The 17900-nt window shown below is 44.0% G+C and overlaps 2 protein-coding genes across 10 annotated transcripts in view; both read right to left on the bottom strand.

Moving 5' to 3' along the window:
* STRN (striatin) overlaps window positions 1-9496 on the bottom strand; it is an 88351-nt gene extending 78855 nt beyond the window's left edge. For all 3 annotated transcript variants that reach the window (XM_075924958.1, XM_075924957.1, XM_075924956.1), the window contains exon 1: window positions 9194-9496. In XM_075924958.1, the coding sequence (XP_075781073.1) occupies window positions 9194-9463 (270 nt within the window). In that variant the 5' untranslated portion in view covers window positions 9464-9496. The remainder of the gene's footprint in view (window positions 1-9193) is intronic.
* A 6925-nt stretch (window positions 9497-16421) lies between these two features.
* The window catches only part of HEATR5B (HEAT repeat containing 5B), a 95361-nt gene continuing 93882 nt past the window's right edge, over window positions 16422-17900 (bottom strand). For all 7 annotated transcript variants that reach the window (XM_075924950.1, XM_075924954.1, XM_075924953.1 and 4 more), the window contains exon 36: window positions 16422-17386. In XM_075924950.1, coding sequence (XP_075781065.1) covers window positions 17082-17386 — 305 coding nt within the window. In that variant the 3' untranslated portion in view covers window positions 16422-17081. The remainder of the gene's footprint in view (window positions 17387-17900) is intronic.

Below are 17900 nucleotides of genomic sequence, written 5' to 3' on the forward strand. Positions count from 1 at the left end.
CAAACCCTTACCTTGCTTTAAGTTATAAGAAGCTGCATTCCAAATTAGATGGCCCTAGCTCTTACCATTTAGGAGGAGTTTTTCCAACAATCAGACTCACAGACAGATTACAAACAGATCAGTGTGGATTAAAAAAAAAACTTTTTGTCCAAAAATTCAATTTTAAAATTGGATTTTTTGTAATTTAACGCAGATTTTTTTTAAAAGCATCAATAAAATATTACATTTCTCATTTAAAAATAAGTTACAATTAAATCTTAACACAAACATGCTACACCTACATTTACAGTCCCATAAAAATGAATTAATGGCTCTAGTCTGCCCAACCTAACTACCAACTCTTGCTTTTTAAAGTTGTGGGCTTTCAATTTCTGTTTCTCAGCAGACTAAAAAGAAACATGTACAAAGAAAAATACAAGCTGAATAAGATTGTTTTTGCTCTGTGCTTATGTCGTGATGGCCAACCCTTGGCCAAGCATGGCAGAGGAGTTAGTTAAGACATTGTCTTAAAGACAGAGAGACAATCTATGGGAAGAGATAGAAGCAGCACAGAAAGGTACAGTACAGAATCTGGAAAGGAAAAGGGAAGACATTATTCAACACACAAAAAGCTTTCTATATTCCCCTAGGCTTTTGCCACAGAAAATCTGTCATGGCTTTGGGGCGTAAGTGACACCCTATCTGGGGATATTTGGAAGAAATTTGTTCCCTGGGTAAAAGAGAAAAATGCGCCAAATGCAAACAGTGCAAGAAGATGATGCTGGATTTACTTGTAAGAATGAAACATGAAACAAGGATGAAAAAATGAAACAAGAAAAACTGCTTATTAGGAGAAAATAATGGGGATAAAGATTTGGATATGGCCGTGTGGATCAACTGGTTAAAAACGTAAATAATTCACTCTGCAATGCATCATTCTTCAAGACTTTCTCTCTCTCTCTCTCTCTGTCTGTCTTTTAGTTAAGTATGATTTGACAAGTAAATTCCCAAGCTCTTTACTGTGTTGGATGTTGGTAGAAAAAAAATTAGCTTAGCTAATCCTTATGGCTTGTTTAATTAGTTAACTAGATTTAGAATCTATCACTTAAATCTAATATATGAAGGAGAATGTTAGTATGTTTGTGCTCTAATAACTAGGACACTATAAGACCTACCGCAACCAAACTTTCCACGGGGTAACCTTTCCTCCAGGAGAAGGTTTTAAGGTACTGTGGGAGGGTGTGACGGGGGCCCCACTCCCGTCCCCCAATAGCTCCACCGGGGGCAATTAACTCCCAGGCTGCTGCTGTTCTGGGCCTGTGGCGCTTGCGTAGAGGCAGCGTGCAGAGGACCACCCTCACAGCGCAGGTACATCTCAGCCGGCATGCAAACCAGCAGGCAGGTGGATCCAGGGAGAGCAGGGGCGCCAGCGTGGAATAGGGCACTGACGGTTAAAACCGGCGCCAGGCCAGACACAAGGTGGGGAGAGAAAGGAGGAAGGGGGAGCAAGGTTGGCTCTTTTGCATCCCTCCCCCGCCACCTCCCAAACTGCCACCCTCTGCCCCACACAGACACAGCCCCTCTCCTCCCCACCATTCTCCCATGACCTCCCTAACTGCCGGCCTGTGCCCCACACAGACAGCGCCCCGCTCCTCCCCACCACCTCCCTAACTGCTAGCCTGTGCCCCACATAGACAGAGAATCTGATTTTCTTCCACCACATCTGTCCAAGTACCACCCTATCTAATATAGAACGGAGAACGTTAGTAAGTTTGTGCACTAATATCTTGGACACTATAAGAGCTACCGCAACCAAACTTTGCAAGGGATAACCTTTCATCCAGAAGAAGGTTTTAAGGTACTTTTGGACCTGATCAGGGTCCCGCCCTGCCCACTGCGGCACCTGCAGCCCCAGGCACAAGCTGGGGTGCCCCTTGCGTGTAGCCTCCCGGGACTCGCCCCCTCCCACCAGTGAGGTTACATAACCCATCCTCTTTCCCCCTCCCCTCTGCCGGCACGCAGTACCCTCACCCCCATGTGTACAATGGCTCAAGCACCTGCCCTGCCCCACGTGGCACCTGCAGACCTGGGTGCAAACTGGAGCACCCCTCCCGCGTGTAATCTCCCCTCCACCCGGGGTCACTCCCCACCTCCCACCCCCCGCTCTGGAAACCAAAACCAAAACCGGCCAGCCTTTCTGCTCAACTCGCTGGCCTTATCCGAGCAGAAGGAATCCGTGTGCCTGCTGCAGCGCAGGGCGGAGGTGCCAGGTTAAACTCTCGATGCGTTACACTGCTGGAAAGCCAGCCGGCTGCTGAGTGGGGCTCTTCTGGGTCTGGTTCCAGCCATCAGGGTTAGATGTGAACTCTGAGCTTTTGCTTGCCACGGCAGGGCAGGTGGATCCCTGAGCCACCCTTGCAAAGAGAAGTCCCCTTGCTACTGGCCGCATGACTGTGTACTGTTCTCCGGGGGGCTGGCTGCTCGGTCCTGGGGGGAGGAGGGTCCTGCTGCTCTTAGAGGGTCACGTGTGGGCCAGGAACCATTAGCCCCCAGGGTCTGTGGCTCTGGGGGCCCCCTGGCTCAGGGTCCTCTCCTTTCCTAAAATTTTCTAAATTTTGTTCCTCTGGTTTCCCGAGCAACACCGGGTAAGTCCAGCTAGTACACAATACAGAAAGCTGTAGTAAGAGAAATCTAAAGTTGCCAGTTGCCTCTGTCATTTTGTCATTATGCTGTAATAGTGATGCCATAAGCCTATTCTTTATTTTACTTCATCATAATTTAGCTTTTCCAAGAGAACCCCATTCTATAGTTTTCTCAAAAAACAGAAATGCCAGTGAGTTCAATGGGGCTTACTCCAATATTAAGTGCACTCTAAGCACAGTCAGTCTTAGTTTTTTGTTAACTTGGTTTAAACCAATGTGGTTTTTTTGGTGATTTAAATCGTCTTGACTTAAATCAATCCATCCTGAGACAGACAACCAGATGCACATTTCTAAAATATATAGTAAAAACAAGGGAAACAGAGAGGAGCTCTAATATCATGATTCCAAACACCAGTGCTTCTCCCCAACCTCTAGAGACCAGCTAGCATCACAGGACACTGACCTCAATACTAGCCTCCAAGATGCTCCTTCATTACTTCTAATTTAAACTAGGGATGTAAATAGAGTTTTAAAAGTTTTTACTGTTTCAATGATTAAAAAACATTTCATTTAAATGGTTAACTGCTTAAAGGGCTGGCCTGCACAGGCCGAGTGGTGGGTTAACCAGCAAGATTAATGTTTACTGGTTAACTTTTTACATCCCTAATTCAAAAAGTATCTTTTCACAATAGGTTTTGTTACCTCTTAACCCTATTTTAATCTCTGACAAAGCTTTGCCTTTATCTTTTTGGTTGTTTTACTTATCAATGTCTTATAGTGATCTTTCTGAAAATCCAAGCAAATTATGTTCACGTGGTTAGCTTTGTCTAGCTGATTAACTTTTTCAGGTTACATAGGAACAATGCTCACTTACTGGGATGCCCATAAGAGGTTCTGCTACTCCCAAACAGTCTACTGTTCTCTCTCTAATTTTTTTTAAATAAAAAAAGAGTTGTCTATTGTAAATAGTGACATTTTAATTAAAAAAAAGCATCAAAGCTGGGAAACTCAAAGATGGGGGTTTACACACACAATCACAATAAACAATTATTTTTGAAACCTGATGGAAAACTGAACACTTACCAGAAAGATCTAAGAAAAGTGAACACTGATTTTCAAAAATTAAGGTGCAATTGTGTCAATTTCTGCTCTATAAAACTAGATTCCATTTCCAATAATAATAATACTCACAAAACTAGAAGAGCATACGCAATAAGCACATATTACATTCCACAATACTATAATAAAACAGGATAAAGGGAACAAAATTGATTAATGTTTAATTTCAGTAAAATATCTGACAGTGCCTCACATCTTACTCTTTCTATGAGTTCAAATCTGCTCCGACATGAATATTCACATTATAGTAGAATACTCATTATAGTAGAACCCCAGAATTACAAATACCAGAATTATATACTACTGACCAGTCAACCATGCACCTCATTTGGAGCCAGAAGGATGCAATAAGGCAGCAGCAGAAACAAACAAACAAAACAAGTACAGTACTGTGTTAAATGAAAACTACTAAAAATAAATGGAATGTTTAAAAAAATAACAAAGGAAGGAGATTGGTTTAGGTGCTCGTTTCACTTAAATTAAGATGCTTAAAAGCAGCATTTTTCTTCTGCATAGTAAAGTTTCAAAGCTGTATTAAGTCAATGTTGAGTTGTAAACTTTTGAACAAACACCTGTAATGCTCTGTTCATACTTAAGAACAACCTCCAATCCTGAGGCATTCGTAACTCTGAGGGTTCCACTGTAAATACATACAAGCAAATGGCAACAGTAATATGGTGAAGTATGCCAGCAGGGAAATAACCATCAACTGGAATCATGAATGACTCTCTATTACTTCTCACCTTACTGAACATCTTCATTAATCAGAAGATGGAATAAACAGAATATTAATTATGATGTGAAGGAGAAACTTTGCAAAAATAGTAATACTGAGAAAGACGGACAGGAGAGAGAGGAACAGCAAATCAGCAACGAGTTTGCTATGCAAGCTGTTAGAAACCTCAAATGAAATTATGAGACGTTTGCATAAACATCCCATCACACAAGATGGAATTTTTTCTCTTACGTATACTTCGTTTTTGAAACACACTATAGCAGGAATATATACATATGAATATTGAGATAAAGTTTGCCCAAATCAATCTATTCATGGATTCCACTGTAATTATTGGCTGCTTAATGCACATATTATCTCTGCCAAATTCATAGATTATTTTTAACACTTGCTTCTGTTAATTAGATACAACTAGATAATGAATCAGTTACCAAATGACAAATTCTGCAATTAAGGTCAATCACATCAGCTTAGAATTGTATCCTCTCTCTTTCCCTTATCCTCACAAGCATTTCTTTTTACTTCGCAAGGGAACAGATGCAATGGAATGGTAACAATCTCTCTTTTTGGCTTTGGTGTGAGTGGGAATTCAATTCTGGGAATCTCATCACAAAGAAAATATTAGCAAATTAGAAGAAGTTTGCAGAACAACAACAAAAGTGAACAGGGATTATAGTAGGATTGATTTGTGAGGAGATTAAGAGAATCTAAATAAGCATAGCTTGGCTAGGCTCTGACAACAGAAAGGAAGGTAAAGAAGAACTTGATAACAGTATACACACTATCTGAAGGTGTAAATACCATAGCAAGGGAGGAGTCAGAATAGCAAAAGAAGTCTATGGGAAAGGAAATAAAAATGGAGGGGGAAAAAAAAAACATGTAGTACAAGCCATTCTCACTATAAGTCCAAGATATGTTCCAAAAAACTTGGATTTACAGTGAAACTACTTACGGAGGGGAATTTTTTCCCCGCAGCTAACTTCCATTTTGCGCAAAAACTACTTTTGTGTGTAATTTAAGAGTGGGGAATGGGAGGACTTATAATGCATCAGTTCCTACAAGCGCCAACGACTTTAGTGCGGAATGGACATATACCGGGGCAACGTATAGGGGGAACACCCTGTATCAGGAGGACAAAACAGTCACCCAAGAAAACGATATTTTAACATTTAAAAGTAGGTTGGATGAAAAACTACTTAATGTAAATAGGGAACAATTCGGCATCAAGGAAACGATAAACTATATGGCCTCAAACTTCTGTTAAACATTCCCAGCTGGAAGGCATTAGAAGTGAGTGGAATTTGGTTTTAATTAACACTGCTTGTAATTAAACTATATGGATCAATTAATTTCCAAAAGCCATTTCCCAGTAGCACAACATACAGATCGTAGAGAATTCATTTGTAAATTGTCAAACAAGCAATAATTTGAGATTTACAAAGGTTGCAAAGAGTTTCACACCTTTCTCACTATCACTCTCCGGCAGATAAATGTTATTATAGCTTATGGCAGTGCCAATCAAAGCAAATTATAACCTTATTGAAATGCTTTGGCACAAAGGCAGTAGGCCCAGGGGACGAAGCAAATGACTGATAGCCAGAAAAAAATAGGTTTTTTCATCAGTTCTCCCATTGACAAGATGGCAAGTAGTTTAACCTCTGTACTTCAGTTTCTCTATCTAGTTTATAAAATGGGAAATAATCTTTACCAACCTTTTAAAAATTGTAGATCTCTTGATGAAGAGTGCTACATAAGTGTAAAATAGTAGTATTATTAAAATTCTTAGCACAATTACATCCTTGCAAGATGGACATTTTTCTCTCATGCCCATTTTATTCATGGACACTCTAATGTGAATAAATACATATAATACAATTATCAAGAAAATGTCTGCCCAAATCAAACCTTATTTATGGGATTCTACTATATCAGGCAGGCAACATGTACTCATATCATATCTGTCCCAAATACCCAGCAAGGATTCCTATGGCACCTTAAAGACTAACACATTTATTTGGGCATAAGTTTTCGTGGGTAAAAACCACTTCGCCAGATGCATCTGACAAAGCGGTTTTTACCCACAAAGGCTTATGCTCAAATAAATCTTAGTCTAACACAGATACAAACTAACACAGCTATCCCTCTGAGACTTGTTACCAAATCGACAGATTATTTTCAACATGTGTCTGAAATAGACACAAATACAGATAATAAATCAGTAACTAAATGACAAATTCTGCAGTTAATCATTTCAGGTCAGACTAGCATGTGTCCTTCTCTTTCCCTTGTGCTCACAAGCACTTTTTAAAACTTGTACAAGGGAATCACCACAGACGAACATTACACCTGCAATCCTGTTCAGAAGACCTTCCTGATAAATCTCACAGGAAGGATTAACAAAATCACTCTAGTCCAACATATCTGTAGGTATCCACTTTATATCTGCAGATGCGGATCTTCACAGCTCATTTTTGTGGATGGGGATGCAGATACAAATTTTGTATCCATGCAGGGTTCTAAAACTCAGGAGATGCTCCTACCTATAAAAACAGGAAAGAAGCCTAAATTCCTGCACACTGGGAAAGGAATATGAAAAGAAAAGAGGACAAAGGGATAGGAAAGAGAAAACAAATAGGGAAACATAAAGAAGAGAACTTGGGGATAGCTTTTAATTTCAAATATGGTAACTTTGAGAACCAGATAGGTAGTTAATTAAGATTCTGGACAGAGATGTTTACGACAAATTCACTTTGCAACTGATCTGCAAGTGATTGGACAAACCCCTCTCCTATTACAGTTCTTACAGCATGTTAATCACAGTGGTAATTGAGGCTATGTATACGCTAGCACTTTTGTTGGTATAATTCATGTCACTCAGATTGTGGAAAAAAACACCCCCGAGAGTGACATAATTTGCACTAGAGTTGGGCAAACTCCCGTGGACCACATTCAGCATAGCAAACTTTTGTATCTGTCTCCCTCTGGGGAGCGAGGGCTTGCACTGCTCTGACCACCTGGCACTCCTCAGCCCCTTTCCACCATCTTCCACAACATGCAGATAACCATAAAGCACAGGCACAACTTCACCTTGCTGCTTCCAAGGTCAGAACCCTGCCCCTAAGTGGCAGCTCTGCCCCTGTGCTGCAGCACACCCAACCTCCTCCCGCCTCACCTTCAGGAACCTTCAAACCACTTAAGGGTTGCAGGTAGGGTGCCTCCGCCTGTGGCAATGCTTGATACAGCCACCTTGATGTCACTGCCAGCCATGCCTGCAGAAGTCCCTGGTACTGCTCCTACAGAATCTTCCCTCCACGCACCTCAGTATAGAGCTCCCCATGCCACACCTGATGAGTCCTCCCACCCACGTCAGGCAGTCATACAGTTTCCATACCAAGATGCGGCCCTTAGGCCAAAAAGTCTGACCACCCCTACAGATTCCATAGTGGGGGGAAAGCAACTCCCATACACAGAGCAGTTACAGGAGTTACCTTACAATGACATAGCTGCATTGGAACAGCTGTGCCACTGTAAGCCCTTTAGTGTAGACATGGCCTGAGAGTAGTAGCTCTAGATAGTTTGTCACTGACCAGAACAATAACTTCTTAGCCTAGGAAAGGATGAGAGGATGAGAGTACTCTTATCTAGCCTACTTTCTGTCCCAAGGAGCAAGTTGCTATTAGGCTTTGGGCCTTGTCTACACTAGGAAAATTAAGATGCTTCTTTTTTCACTATATAGCTACTCTGGGACATATCAATAGCAGAAACTGTAGCATAGTACAGACAATACTACAAAAGCAATAGAATATGCAGTAGTCAATGATGGGGTTACCCAATATGAAATTATGCACGGCAGGACTCTTGCGACACAGAGGCTGTGTCCTAAGTAGCAGCAAACTCAGCACAGATTGTAATCTTTTTCTCAGCATCCAACTACCTATGCACCCCATGGAACAAGGACTGCCACTCTTGCATGGGTCTTGTTAGCCACCGCCATACTGGCAAGCCATAAAACTGTTGTCAACATCTTCTACAGTCAGAAAGGTCAACAAGAAGAATTACAGTGCAGGCACTAAAGATGCCAAGGTCTTTCCTCCTCTACGCCTTCTATCATTGCTACCACTGCTGGAGGATTAAAGGTCCCAATTACTCTAGGATGGACAGCACCCAGAAAGAAACACATTTAACTTCTCTCCCCACACAAGAGGTGAGAATAGAAGGGCACGTGGCACCACCCCTCCTTCCTCGCTTCAGTGTCAGAAAGCAACAGAAAGAAACTGAAACGATTCCAAGAAACAAGGAGCGATAAAAGGGGAGAAATAAGAAACGGGTGGGACGGGACACGCCAAACCCTCGTGCAGCAGGGGGTCTGCAGACCAGCCACACGCTCACAGGTGAAACTGACAGGGGACAAGCCAGGGAGTTAGGACAGCGCTGCGAGCGGCTGCCAAGCCCCAGCCACGGCAACAGGCTCAGCGCGCTGCCGCTCCACGCGCGGGGACAGGAGCGTCCCCCACCGCGGGGCGGGCGTGCCGGGCCGGGGGCGCGGGTGTCACGCCCCCCACACCCACCCCACGCTGCGCGGCCGGGGCGAGGCCGCCAGCGCTGCCCTTTGCCAGCGGGAGACACGGGGCACTCAGACGCCAGGAAGGGGCGGCCGGGGCCCGGGCCAAGCCGAGCGGAGCCGGACCAGGAAAGGGGGGGGGGGGGGGCGCGTTACCTGCAGCTCCGCCCGCTCCGCCTCCCACTCGGCTCGCTCCGCCTCGAAGCGGCCCCACTCGTGCTGCAGGAAGTGCAGGATCCCGGGGACGCTGTACTGAGCCCGGGCCGCGGACACCGGGGCCGGGGCGGCCGCCGCCAAGGAGCCCCCCGCGGTCGCCGCCTCCCCCGGCTCCAGCCCCGGCCCGGCCCCGCCCGGCGGCGGCAGCAGCAGCGCGTTGTTGTTGTTGTTGTTGCTGAAGAAAACGCCGGGCCCCGCCTGCTCGTCCATGGCCGGAGCCGCCGCGTCCCGGCAGCAGCAGCAGCAGCAGCAGCCTGGGCGCGTCCCGCCCGCCGTCACCGCCGCCTGACAGGACGCCCCCGCCGGCTGCTACCGAGGCCCGGCGGGGACAACTCCGCTCCGACCCGTCCCGCGGCATTCTGGGAAATGTAGTTCCAGGGCCCTAGTCCCGCCTGGAAGCTGGGCGCTGGCGGGGCAAGGTCTCTGATTCTCTGACACAGGGTAGGATGCTTGAGCAACACAGAAAGCATCCCACCCTGTGCCAGCTCAGACCAGGGCTGTGGCTCCAGGCGATGGAAGTGAGCAGGCGCCTTCCAGGCAGACCCACGTTTGCATTCCTCCCTCAACAGAGGCTGGAGGAGACAATCCGTATTACCCTCACCCCAAAACCAAGCTCCGGCCCCTCCCCAAGCGTCTTGGCTCCCTGGGACCTGCTCATGTCACGGACAGACCTACAGAGCCACCGCTGTCAACAGCACCATGAAAAATGCCAAAGGAAATTAACCATTTGTCCCACCCCTTAGCCATGAGAAATGCTCCTATCTTCTGTAAGGTTGGATGGCACACTTAAGAGCTGGGAGAGACAGAGGCCAGCAGTTGTATTCAGAATAATCCCTTCCTTGGCAGCATGATAATAATTTCTACAAGAGCAACATAATGCAACTTTGCACAAAGCTAAGGCTGCTCCGTTCAGGGAAGCACCAATAGTACAAGTACTTTCTACTCCTGCCTCACAGTTAATATCCATTAGGTACTGAACTCAGGCCTTGGTGCAGCCTCTGCCCTGGGAGGCAGTGAAGCAAGTCTATTCACTGGTTACAGTGGACTTCAAAGACTAGAAAATAGAGGTAAGCACAGCCCACTCTCAGTTTCCACTACACAACTGGATTAAACTAACTTAACTTACCTTTGGTTCCCACTGAAGTGCCTCTCTGTGCTGATTTAGTAACACCACTTCCTAGAGCAGCGTCATGTCCGAGTAAGTCTACACTAGAGTTTTGTTAGAAAAACAACTGTTTTTCCGACAAAATTTGAGGAATGTCCACGCTGCAATTGCATTCTTCAGCAAGAAAATCGAAAGAACAGAGGGGTTTTTCTAGCATTGGTAATCCTCATTCTATGAGGAAGAAGCCTTTTTGTAAAAAAGCTCTTTCGCAAAAAGGCATGTGTGGAAAAAGGGAATTCTTTCGGAAGAAGGGGAAAGAGGAAAAAACACAAGTGCCCTCGTGACCATTCCATCCATAGCAATCACAGCTTACCTGCAAGAGAGCGTCCATTCAGTCTGGACACACTGCTTTTTCGATGCACTTTTGCAGTGTGGATGCTGTCTTTTGGAAGAAGCTTTTTTTTGAAAGATCTCTTCCGAAAAAAAGCTTTTTCCAAAAGAAGCCAGCAGTCTAGACAAAGCCTCAGTTTCAAGTAAGGACAACTTAGCTAATTACAAGGCAGTATTTACACTTTCAGGAGCCATCCCACTGTGCCCCACACAGACAATACAATAGATTCAAGCACTACTGGTGAGGACATACACCATCAACACAAGAAGCCAAGCAAGCACACACAGAAGCAATATAATCATGATGGTGCCTGTATATCGGTTGACAATTTTGTAGCATAGATATGTGGCTTCCTAACAGTAAGGTTAGGTTAAGGCTATTTAAAAAATGGCTGGAGTAAAAAACGCCTATGCCCTCAACTGTAAGGGGATGGAGACAGAGAACTGGAGCACAGAAAATTATGGCGCACCTTTCAGGCCAGTATGCAGTAATTTCTAAGTATGTGTGCTTTTTGTGTGTGAATGTGGACTGCAAGGGTGTGAATGCACCCCCCCATAGGGCCCCAAGAAGTGAGGAAATCAGCCGTCTTCCCCCAGTTGGTCAGAGCATGGGGAGGGAGGCTGGAGCAGCACACTGCTCCTGGCTTCTCCTGGCCAGCCAGAGCATGCTTACTTGGGGAACCACAGGGGACTGCTTTTGCACCCTTCATACCCCCACTGTGTATGGGCCAGCCTCTTCCCCAGCCTCAAGGAAGAAATTCTAAGGTGAACTGTCTGGAGTAGTAGGTTCAAAGACCTATGGTGGTGTAAGGCAGGAGTTCTCAACCAACATTCTATAAAAACTCCATGACCCATCTATGCTACAGCAACTGGGGTTTTTTTTTTTTTGGAGGGGAGGGGGGTTTACACTGGCATTAGGGCAAGCAGGGGAATTGTCCAGGGGCCCATGTCACAGGAAGCCCTGTAAAGCTAAATTGCTCAAACTTCATTTTGAGGCCCAGGCAGTTGGGCTTGGGCTTTCTGCCCCAGGTCCCAGTGAATCCAATGCTAGCCCTGCTTTCGCAGATCCCCTGAAACCTGCTCATGGCCCCTAAAGGGACCTTGGACCCCTCGTTGAGAACTATAGCTGTAAGGATTCAGCATAGGAGAACCTTCTGAGGACTGGTCTTCCCTGCATGGGAAGGAAAAGCAGTGCTGAGACGTGTAAAGCATCCCAGCAAACTTCAGAAGGAAACTTGCCTTGAAAGCTCTGTTCTCTCTAGCAGGAGAATGCTGAGGACAGTCATTGGACCATATTGCAGAAAGCGTCCTGGGAAACAGCCTCCTCGGAAAGGACAGTGGGAGCCTAAACTTCTAAAATGACTCGTCCAAGGGGATGGATTCAACAGTTGGTGTTTAAGGAGGAGGGAAGCTAGAGCCTCCTCCTCTGCTGTAGCTGCTATGGACCTCACAATGTGAGGCTTTGCTGCTTCTCTCAGCCTGGGTCCACTTAAAGACCTACTACAGATGCACACAGACATTAATAAAAGGAGCCTTCTTGAAGAGGATTGGGATTGCCAAATCCAGAATAAAGCTACAAAGGCCAAGAATATGTAAGAATATGGTCTTTTGTTTCAGCAAGACCAGACTAATACGGCTACATCTCTATTACTAAGAATACGTAAAGACACTAAACATGATGCAAGCTCTGTAAGCAATAGCAACATTCAGTATGTCACCAACTACAGTGTCTTAGCATAAGCTTAGCATTTCTACAGGCTTATCAATGGTGAAGGCACTGAGTAGTCCCAGAGACTTCACCATATTTTGCACAGACAAGGACTTGCTGCTGAGCTTCTGAAACCAGTATTTCCTGTTAGCTGCTGGCCAGCTGTCACTTCTTCAGAAGGCCAGTGCTTGCCTGCTTCTTTCCCCAGGAGTATGAGAGATCACTATAACTACACAGAGGAACATACTAGGCAATCCCTTCACTCTGGCCGAAGGGAAAAAAACCCTGAAGTATCTTGGAGAGAGAATGAGGAATAGCAAGGAAATGGGAAAAAGCAAGAGAGGTAAGAGAAAGGGAGCAAAAGAAGTGCGGGAAGAAAAAAGAAAAATTGAGAGAGGAAGTAGAGAGAAGGTAATTCGGGGGAAAAGAGACACTGAAAAAAAGACTATGAAAACAGGGAAAGTCATAATGAAGAACACAAAGGAAGAACAAAAGTGAGGAAGGCATGCCAAGTTATTTTGCTTTATAATCCAATGAAGGTTGGAACCAGATTATTATATTATTATATGAAATCATTTTTTTGCCTGAGGAGCAGGAAAAGGACAGAATCACGTGGATGGAAAATTTGAGAGGCTTGTTTCTAAACAAGCATGAGAACCCAGTATGTCTGTATGAGAAAAAGCCTCTCTTTTCATCTGCCACTCCCTTATCCCTCAATCGCTTTCTGAGCCTGTTTTCCCTTCAATTAACATTTTTTACCTGTTTTACATTTTTTTAAACTGGCTTCCTACAGCATTTCATTTTTGCTCGGCTGGCTCTAAACTCACATTTTAAAGATTTGTTTCTTTGCCTTTTATGAATTGCCAGTGATCTTGTTTAGTTAAAAAAAAAAATCAATTCTGACAGGAAAAAAAGTGCTAGGGTAAAACAAGACTCTTTTGGGGAAATTAGGAGACAACAAGAATTCGTTATGCTAATTCAGGAAAGGCAGAGGGAAACTAGCAGACAACTAATGACATAAGGAAAGGCATGTCCTTAGTGCACACCAGCTCCCTCAACCCAAAAATAAACAACAATTGATTTGCTGTATGGCATGGATAAGAACCTAGTAAGCATAAACCAACTTGAAACAATCAGAGAAAGCATATACTCTTCTTTCCGCTTCCAACTGTTTTACATGTTTGATTTCTCTAAAAGATCTTGCTAGCATGTTTATTTTGAAATTTTCCTTCCCTAATAAAATGTTAGAAGGCTTGTATTTAATTTATTCAAATGAATTTTTAGTGTTTCTGTTTTGAAATTGTAAATTCTGTTGCACATTTTAATTAACTTAATTGCTATGTATAACAAGGAGGAATAAATAAATTATTTGCTGCCACTCTTGACTCACTTTGGGCCTCATTCTGTAAACAGTTATTACTCTATGCGTCCTTATGCTCATGTCTAGTCCTATTACTTTAGTGGAAGTAGATGTGGGAGTAAAGATACAAGCAATAGTAACTGTTTGCACCATTCACTGTGTTCTTGAATAATGGTGAAGAGCAATTTTGAATTAAAAGCTTTCCTAAACAACAGTTTCTGCAAACTCTTTAAAACAAACTTTGACAGGGTAAAAGAGAACTCTCTTGCTCCTAGTGAATTGGCTTTAATTACAATTGATTTTTTTCCTCTGCCTTTTGCATAGATGCTCAAGAGCCCTATCAGTGGCTATTTAGAAGAAAGAGGTGGGTAAATGCCTATGGCAAGATCAGAATCCATACCTATTTCAGTCAAATAATCATACAGTTAAATTCTGATAACTACTCCTTTCCTATAGCTACATTCACACAAAAGAAATTTTATGAGCCACATCTCAAATTATATAGCTTGTACATTGGCTTGTTATAGGAACACCTGGATGGACAACAAAGACTGAGGGACAGAAACATACTTACATTTTTCATGAAGGCCGTTCAGCAGTAGTGGGCAACTTCCAGCCCGTAGACTGGATCCAGTTCACCAGGATTAGGCCCTGGTGGGCTAACGCCGCTGTATTTATCTGTGTCTCCACAGGTACAGGCACTAGGAGCTCCCATTGGCCATGGACTGCTATTCCCTGACAACAGGAGGTGTGGGAAGGGGTGTATGGGTCCATGTTGCTTCCTGCAGCTCCCATTGGCCAGGAATGGTGATCCGCAGCTAACCCTGGTGAATTGCCGCTGTCTTATTGCTCATCCCTGTCCTACAGGTTACACAAAACAACAAACCTATATAGGAAGGGCCCCTTGTTTATGTGGCAAACTGGGAATTCTACAGCAGTGCAAAAGACATTAAAATGCAGAGGTTTCACTGACTAGTGAAATGGATAGGAACAGGGGCATTAACATACAAGTCAATAAAAATACTGTACTTCAGTCTCAGAGGGGTAGCTCTGTTTGTCTGTATCTGCAAAAACAATGTGGAATCCTGTGTTAGTCTCTAAGGTGTCACAGGGACTCTTCGTTGTTTTTAATGTACTTCTGTATTTTCCTATATATTTCACCACGTTGCACAATTCCCAGTTTACCAAGGAAAACAGCACTTCTGCATTTAATAAATCAGGATCCTTGCCAGAAATTATAGATCTGTTATGCACAGAGTACATGGTTTCATGCTTTCCATCTCTTACAGACTAGAAACAGAGTGTGTGAGCTGTATTTAGCTCCCTCCCTATGGCTGTGCAAAGAAGATTCTCCACCTGCCTGCTGTGAATCGTGGCAGGATAAAGGACTCCGTGGCTCCCACTATGGTCCATAACAGTGCTTGTGTCTCTGCCTGAGGCCTAGTCTACACTATGTCCCCCATTGATCTAAGATACGCAACTTCAGCTACTCGAATAGCATGGCTTAAGTTGCTGTATTTATCACTGCGTCTTCCATGTGGTAAGGTTGGCGGGGGCTGCTCTCCCGTCAACTCTGGCTACTCTTCTCGTTCCGGTGGAGAACCAGAGTCAACAGGAGAGCGCTTGAAAGTTGATTTATTGCTTGTAAAGCAGGTGCAATTAATTGACTTCTGGTGGATCGCTGCAGCATCGATCCACGGTGCAGTGAAAACAAGTCCTGAGAATCCAGGCAAATTAAACAGAACTGTGACATCTGGGAAGAGTAAGAAAATACAGTTTGCATCTCCCAAAACCAGAATTCTCTGGTCCAGCAACATCCATGGCCTGGCAGGACCACAGATGTTCCTGGATCAGAGAACCCCAGTAGCCTAGTGGTAGGAGTGCAATCCAGGAGGGGCCGGGTTGAAGCAGCGAGATGGGGCAAGAGCTGGCAGCAGCCCCCAACAGCCTGTGGCACTGGGACCAGGCTGGGGCAGCCCCCAGAAGCACAGGATCTGGTTGGCAACAGTCTGTGGCAACCAGGACCAAGCCCTGGGCAGCCTGTGGAAGCAGGATCAGGGCTGGGGCTGGAGAAAGCCCCAGCAGCCTATGGCAGTGTGGGACTGGAGCCCTGGACAGTCCACAGAAGCAGGGCCAGTGCCCAGAGGCTGCCATGGGGCTGGGACTGGAGCCCAAGCCCCCGGCAGCCTGACCAGGGCCAGAGCCAGCCCCCAGCAGCATGTGAAAGCATGGGGCTTGAGTCTATGCCAGTGTGGGCTGCTGGATTCCAGCAAGCAGTCCGGCTGGGGCAGCAGCAGCGGGGAAAGGGCTGGAGTGAATACCTCTGCCTCCCTACTCCCCTCACCTTCCCCCCCCCTTGGCAGAATTGGCAGCTGGGGGATGTGGCAGGGAACCATCACTAGTCCAGCAAATTCTCTGGTTTGGGACCAGTCAGGTCCCAAGAGTGTCGGATAAGAGATGTGCAACCTGTAGTTTACCACAGAAGCTTTGCAAATGGCAAATTCCAGAGCCTCAGAAATGCAGATGGCAAGTGGTACCATTTACACACCCTGTTTCCAATGCATCTTTTAATTTTTCTTAGTAAGAGATTGGGGAGGGGGATTGGTTCTTTGAATTCTTTTATTAGCCTTCAGGCATGGAAAATGAGCTGAAAGAAAGATATATACCACAAAATTAATAGCATCTTATTTTGACAGTATGCCTGATTATCCTGGAAAAGACTGTAATTTTTTCCAGTACCTACTTTTCTATACTTCATGTGACCTGATATGAATTATAAGATTTGATATAAGCCCAAATTCATCATTTTTTAAAGAAAAAAAAAGTGATCATTACACCTGAAATGTCCACAGATAAATAATAAATATGGAACACTGGTTTCTCCACCCACTCCAACCCTACTGTGTTAGCATGTTGGTACAACAGTGGGATAACATTAACTAGCTTTTAAAATAACATTTTTAAAGTATGAGTAAAAGTAAACACAATTTAGTAGGACAGATGATTTTTTGATGGATAATTTATAACATGGATTCACAAATATGATCAAACAAATTCAATTTCTTAAAAATCTATATAAATACTAGTAACACTACTTCCCTTATAATGCATAAATTTCAAGTAATTACACATAAAGCTATTAGATTGCCTCTGACATACAAACAATTCAAAATACAGACATATATGCAATAGCATATAAGGAATGATGTAGTGCTTCTGACTTTTAATTGTATGAATGATCCCAAAAATAATTGCTCAAAATAATTCAAAAAAAGCTAGTTTTAAGTTTAATTGTGGGGACAGAATGCGTTGTGGGTGGCGGTTGCCTGGCAGCTGCTTTTGCTTTGCTGGCCTGACTTGCCCGGACTGCAGTTTCTAGACGTGTTTTCAATTCAGGAGCAGCTCCCATTACTGTCTTAAACGCATGAGGGTAGAGGGGACCAATGTGCATTAGATTCTGTAGTGCAAACTCATGAAGATCTTTCGATACTGTAGATGCAGAAGCAAAAGCACTTTCATTCAATAAATAAGAGATCAGAGTTGGAACTAGAAGAGCAAGCAACTGGACTCCTGAAAGTGAAAGAAGAAAACAGCATAATAGAAATAAAAACTATACAGAAAACGGATTGTAATGGCCCTTTTATAGAAACAGTATTATTGCCACAATTTAAGTTGAAAACATAAATGCAGCAATAATATAATATAACCAAAAGAGTTGGAAATAGATTTTCAGGCCATCCAATCTTTTTCCTTGCTAATGTAGGAATTCCACATTTTCTAGTGTTTAATGCACACTACTTGAGTCCCAGCCACTTCTCTTAGATTACTTTCCAGCCTGATGGTGCTCTTAATGAGTTAAAATGGTAGAGTACCTCAAAGGATCCTACAGGACTTTACATAGACTGAGAAATCACTTCATCTTACTTTTGTAAAGCAATCATCATAGGAAGTATGACACATCAGTTTAGGACATAAAGTGAAGAGTACCGCCCTTGAAAATGCAGCAGGGAAATATAAATACTGGTCAGATAATATAGCTATCATTTTTGGAATTTGACTAGGACATTAGTGTTAACACCTTACT

The sequence above is a fragment of the Pelodiscus sinensis genome, chromosome 3 (genome assembly GCF_049634645.1).
Source record: "Pelodiscus sinensis isolate JC-2024 chromosome 3, ASM4963464v1, whole genome shotgun sequence".
Lineage (NCBI taxonomy): Eukaryota > Metazoa > Chordata > Testudines > Trionychidae > Pelodiscus > Pelodiscus sinensis.